The sequence below is a fragment of the Phalacrocorax aristotelis genome, chromosome 19 (assembly GCF_949628215.1).
Source record: "Phalacrocorax aristotelis chromosome 19, bGulAri2.1, whole genome shotgun sequence".
Lineage (NCBI taxonomy): Eukaryota > Metazoa > Chordata > Aves > Suliformes > Phalacrocoracidae > Phalacrocorax > Phalacrocorax aristotelis.
Window position 1 is genome coordinate 384,089 of NC_134294.1, and position 6,000 is coordinate 390,088.

Consider the following 6,000-nt stretch of genomic DNA (forward strand, 5'->3'; position numbering starts at 1 on the left):
GCGTACCGCAGGGATGCCGGCCCCGGGAGAGGACGCAGCCCTCCCGCCCCAGCACCGCTTTCCAAGCCCAACGCCAGGCTCAGGGCCGCAACCCCCCGGCACAGAAGGACACTCAACATGAAGCCCCCTCGGCCGCCCGTGACGCTGCTTCCCAGCAAAGCTCCCAGCGGCCCATCAGATCCCCCGCTGCCTCCGCGCCACTGGCTCCCAGCCTGCCTGCGCCCTCACAGACATTAGGGCCATCTCGTTTCTCCTTTCGCATTTTTTGGCGCACGGGTGGCTTTCCTCCAGCCCTCGGGAAACCTGCCAGCGCCGCAAGGTTTATGAAAAGTTAACTCCAACAGAGTGAAGAGCGCCTTCGGGGTTTTTTTTTTCCTCCCCTCACACGCGAGTTAGCCAGGCTGTTGATTTTAAAATACCTAAGTGCCCTTCCCAGCTCCCCCCAAAATACCTCGGAAGTATCAGCACTCCAGATACGCGTGCGGCATACGCCGGCAGGAATACAAAGAGGAGCCGTTAGTGATAGCGGCACTGTTACCAACCGGTGTGGGATCCAGACCCTTCCAGGACTCCTTTGTTCTTGACTTTCTGGGTTTGGTTTTTTTAAAAAAAAAAAACACACACACAAAAAAACTTTCCTTTTATAAGCCTGAACTTTCTCAGCTGCAGATACGTTACCTTGCAACTGCCTTTACAACTGTACGCAATCCTTAACCTCTGCTTTATGTACGTTGTCATCCACCTCCCTGTTTTCCATATTGATTTATGTTTTACGTTCTTTTCACATTTCCTTTTAACAGCCGGTTTTAACCAAACAGCCTTTCCTCCCGAGCCCGAGACACGCATTCTGCTGGCCAGTGAGTAATCAACTTCCAATTTTCATGCACACTCCTGTTTATATTTCCTTCCCTATCGGCTTTGTTTCTAATTAAGGTTTGTTAAATGCAAGTGAATATATGTCGTTCAGAGAAATATAAAGCATGTAGATAAATAAACACCCCACACACAGGCACACTGACTAAGGCTGCGCTTTCAACCACGGATCCCAAAGCACTTTGTCATGTTCATTAACAAAACCTCGCGGCTCCCTTGGGAAAGACGCTTGTATTATTTTACGCCTTGTAATTAGGAAAACTGAGGCACAGAGGAGACAAGTGAAATTACCAGCATTACAGAAAAGCTCTGTAGCAGAGCTGGAAACAGGACTCGAGAGGCAGGATCCCCGGGCAAATAACCGGAACATGGTTTTCCCCTGAACGAGCCTTTTTTTTCCCCCCCATTTTGGCCCTGGGAATTTGCCGGAGCTGGCGAGAACAGCGCAGAGGGCATTGCCACCATGGAGGTGCCCCGTGGCCAGGGGGATGTGGTGGGGTCCAGCCACCGCCACCTTGGCCAACGGGCACCGCTGGGTCAGTCTGCCGGCACCAACAGGGCCCAGAGCATCCGCAGATGCCCGTGGCCGCTACATCCAAGCGCCCCGGGAAGACCCAGGAGGAGGCAGCTCCCAAAGAAGAGAAAGGAGCCCAGGGAGCTGCAGCCCACGTGCTTTCACCTCACCAGCTCCCGAGAAGCCTCTGCAAGGAGGGAAAGGCTGGGACGCGGTAGCCGGTTGCCACAGATTGCAGGCCATCATGGTGACCCTGCAACACGCACACACACACAAAGGCAGGAGGCAAAAATGGGGGCGTGGGGGTGACCCCACCAAACCCAGATCAACACGTTCAGCCCAGACAGCGATGGTCACTGGAAGCGTGGTGCAGGGCCCCCGTTGACTGTCTCCCCGGGAGCACCCCCATCCATGGAGAAGCACAGCTAATGGCGATCATCTCAGGTGGGTGAGACCCCCCGCCAGCACTGGCCGCCCCCATGTCTCCAGATACACATTCCCCATCCCCTGGGATGAGCCCAGGTGCTTGCACATCCAGTCCCTGCTGCTCCTGCCGTGCCAGCGGGAAGGTCACCCACGTCTAAAAGCAAGCACGCAAGAGTTGGGCACCAAACGCCCAGCACCACCCAGCAGCTCCTCTCAGCGTGCAGGAAGGGCAGGGCAGGGTGGAGGTGTCACCCCGTCCCTGCACGAGGTGCCTGGCTCCCTCCTCTGCTGGAGTCAGCAGCGTTGGCTCCACACGGCCAAGCCCGCTTGGGCCCCGCTGGCCAAGCGCAAACCCCGTTGGAAGTGTCAGCGCGGCCGGCTGATGAGGCCAGGCATCCCACGTGGACACGTATGCTCCCACAAACACGCTCATCACCCCAACCCCCTCCCCCCTAATTAAAAACATACTGGGCTCATTTGAATAGCATAGCTGGCTAGCGCTCTCCACTGCAACGTAAATAGTCCTATTTATGCCAAGCTCCCATATTGTAAATATCACGATGTATAGCTGGCCAACCCATGAGTCATCTCCCAAAACTCCAACTTAATAAATGGTGCTTCATCCGTGTTCCAGACGAACACCGTCCGTGCAGCTCCCACCGCCCGGCGCCTCCACGCCCGAGGCTGCCAGCGGCCGCCCAGCCGGACCGGTGAGGCCGAGGGGCCAGCAGAGCCACCCGGTTCTTTGCCGGCTCCAACACGGCCCTCCCACGACGACCCGTGGACCACGCGGGGCCGGGATGAGCCCGATTTCGGCCTGACACCTCGCCCTCACCCGTGCCCAGCCCAGTTCTCCAGCGCTCCCCAGGGCGCCCCGCGCAGCAGGCGGGCTGGGGGCGTGCAGGCATGGCTGAGGTGGGCTTGGGAGCGGGAAGACGTGGCCCCCCTTGCCTAGACCCCAGCTCCGGGCTCCCGCCCAATGCCTTCCCCGCGCACCCAGCCCGCAGGAGCTCCCCACCTGCCTCCCGGCTCTGCTTTGTCTGAGCACCGGGGGAACTCGGCGGGGAGCCCGGCTCCTCCCGGGGACGCCGGGAAAGCCATGCCGCCAACGGGGAGCCGGCCGTGAGCCCCAGGATGCCGGCAAGGCCTTGTCGAGGTGCGCCCCAAAGCCTCTCCCAGCCGCCGGCGGCGGGCACAGCCTGGCAGAGCCCGGGCATCCCCGGCACAGGCTCCGCGGTACTCAAGCGGCGCCCGTGATGTGCTGCGGGGGTGCCGGGCTGCTGGCGGGGGGATGCCCACCTTGGCAAAGGGATGGCGGAGAGAAGGGCAAGGCAGCGATCGGGAGGGTCTGCGGACGGGGAGGTGGGGGGGTGGGGGGGACACACGGCACAAGAGGGGCCCCCAGCTCCGCTCCGGGCTCCGGCGCCAGCGCCTCCGGCTGGGGCAGCACTTCCCCAAAACTTCGCCTCCCCTCCAGCGCTGCGGAGGGGGTGCGGCGGGGAGGGGGAGGGGGGCGAAGTGCCACCCCCCCAAAAAAAAAAATAGGGAAAAACACGCGAAGGGGGGGTCGCCCTGCCCCACAAGGGCCCCCGCCCCCCACCGCCCCCCCTTACCTTCCACGGCGGCGAGCAGGGGCAGGAGGGCGAGGGGCAGGCAGCAGAGCCACAGCGGCCCCATGGTGCGCGCCGGGCCGGGCATCAGAGGCGGCGCGGCCGGCGCTCCATGGGGGCGGCGGGGAGCGGCGGCGGCGGAGCGCAGAGCCGAGCCGAGCCCCTCGCTGGGGCCGCCGCCGGCGCGGGCACGGCCGCGGGCACGGAGCGCACCGCCGGCCCCGCCGCCGCGGCCGGGCCGAGCCACCGCCGCTGCCGCGCGGGGGAGCGCCCCGCGCCGCCCCCCCCGCCCCGCCCCGGGGCGCCGCGCTGCCGGCGGGGGGCGGCGGGGGGCGGCGGCGGCGGCGGGGGGCGGCGGGCGGCGGGGGGGCGGCGGGGGGCGGCGGCGCGGCGAGGGGCGGCGGGCGGCGGCGGGCGGCGGCTCCCCCCGCCCGCCGATGGTTTCTCCCGGAGCTGTCGATCATCCAGAGAAAGCCGTGATTTCAGCCCAAATCTTCCTCGCCGGGGCTGGCCGCGCGCCGCAAAGGAAAAAAAAGAAAGAAAAAAAAAAAACCAAAAAAAAAAAAAAAAACGGGGAGGGGGGTTCCCGGAGGGATGCCCCCCGCCCCCGCCCTTCCCACCGCCCGCGGCCCCACTCCGGCCCGGCGGCCCCGGGCGGAGCATCCCCTCCGCCGGCCCTCGCCCCCCGCCGCTGCCCACCGGGGCGGGCGTGGGGTGCCCCGGGGGGCCGAACGCGGCGAAGGGGGGGCGCAGGCTGCGGGCAGGGCCCGGCAGGAGCCAGGGACACGTCCGGCGGGACAAAACAAAGAAAGAAAAAAATAAAGGAGTGGGCAAAATCCGTGGCTTGCTGCCGGCGGGTTCCGGGCAGCCCTGACCCCCCCGACACCCTGGAGGCAGCCCCGGTGGGGCGGGAGCCGGAGTTCCCTCGATTCCCGTGCGGGGCGCGCCTGGGAGGTGGTTACGAGACCCTTTCGCACCAGACGGGGTCAAGCAGGGCTCTCCCGGGAGGTGCGAGCTGAGACCCAGCTCCCCCTCACACCCCCCAACAGCCAAATCTGCCCCTTGGGCGCCTCAAGGGGCCAAACCCTCTTCAGGACACGTGTCACCGTTACCAGAACTGTTTGACCCAGGAGGTGCCCCCTGCCACCACCCTGACATCTCCCCCTCATCCCTTCCAACCCGTGAGCACCCACTTTGTACCCAGCAGTGCCACACTGCTCACCTCCTGTAGCTGTGCCCCTATTTCTTCTGGCCAGGAGGTGCTCGTGTGTCTGCTGAAGGGTCTTCTCAGGGAAGGTCCCACCCTGCACACAGGGCTCAATATGAGCTGTGCGAGGTTTGCAGGCCAAGAGCTGAAGAGCCATTGGACCACCAGGATGGATCCCTGCCCTCAGCTCACCAGAGTGCCTAAGACAAGGAAAACCAGGCATGGCTCACTGCGCTCTTCACTGTCCCTCTGCTGCATGAGGAGCTTGAACATCTTGGGTTCCCTGCCTTGACCCATCACAAGTGACTCATGTCTTGCCAACCCCAGGTGTCTCTGGAGGAGGTCAAGGCTCCCTGATGGTGTTGGCCATATGCGTGAGCCACATGGGCTTCCCCAATTCAGTGCGACCAGCTGCAGGCTCTGCTGCCCTTTGGGAGCTCCTGTCACTGCAGATGTTACTGGTCTTGCAGGTTGGCCCCATATTCAGTGCAGCAGTCTCCAGAGAGTCCTGTGGCCCAGCTCCATAGTGTGTGGAGAAGCTTTCGTCTTTAGCACCTCACTAGGGTTCACTCTTACATGAAGAGTACTCAGTTCATCACAGGAGGAGGCAGAAGAACCAGGGGCAGCCGGTGACCTCGCTGCTCCTGCCTCCAGATGAGTTCCTCAGCAGGGCAAGAAGCACAAGCATCCCTGCAGTTCCCCACCGTCCCAGTGCTCTCCAGTCTCTGTGATGGTCACCTCACTCCCCGCTGCCCAGCATTTCTCATCAGATGTTACAAAGCACTCACCGTTTCCAAACTCCTCAAACCGTCATGTCAATCCTTCTGGATCCCAGGGCTGTTCTTGTGTCCTGCAACGCCCAAGACAGATATGCCCCAGAGGAACCACCCAGTTCTCCAAAGGGAGAGTCTGGAGTCCAGGAGCAGTCAGCAGCCCTGTCTGTTTGCCAGAGTCTACCCAGACCCTCCGGATTTTCTTGCAGCTCTCCAGGGCCGTGCTGCCAGAGGTGATAGGGATTTTGTCCCAGTGGAGCAGTCACTGGAGACCTTCCCTCTTCTTCAACTCCGCTGAGCATCCCTTAAGCTGTTGCTCCTGGAGATGGGACCTCGGACTACACAGACTTACTGTCTGACTGCCCAGTGGCTTTGAAGATCTTGTGTACTCCTTGGAGTCCAGTTTGTCCCCTGAAGACGCTCTTCAGAGTCAATAATGAACTGTGAGCACTGGTCCCACCTCAGGCCTTTACTCTGCTCCCAGGAAGGGCTTTCTATGACTGTCACATCCCTTCGGCGTCCACGGGAAGGCCTGCTAAGGCCCCACAGCTGTCCTCACACGCTTGCTGCTGTCAGTGTAGGGGGGTGCAACCAGTG

The 6,000-nt window shown here is 62.5% G+C and overlaps 1 protein-coding gene across 8 annotated transcripts in view; it reads right to left on the minus strand.

Annotated features, from left to right (window-relative positions):
- EPHB2 (EPH receptor B2) overlaps window positions 1-3,602 on the minus strand; it is a 129,386-nt gene extending 125,784 nt beyond the window's left edge. For all 8 annotated transcript variants that reach the window (XM_075114220.1, XM_075114216.1, XM_075114218.1 and 5 more), the window contains exon 1: window positions 3,427-3,602. In XM_075114220.1, the coding sequence (XP_074970321.1) occupies window positions 3,427-3,511 (85 nt within the window). In that variant the 5' untranslated portion in view covers window positions 3,512-3,602. The remainder of the gene's footprint in view (window positions 1-3,426) is intronic.
- Between the last annotated feature and the right edge of the window lie 2,398 nt (window positions 3,603-6,000).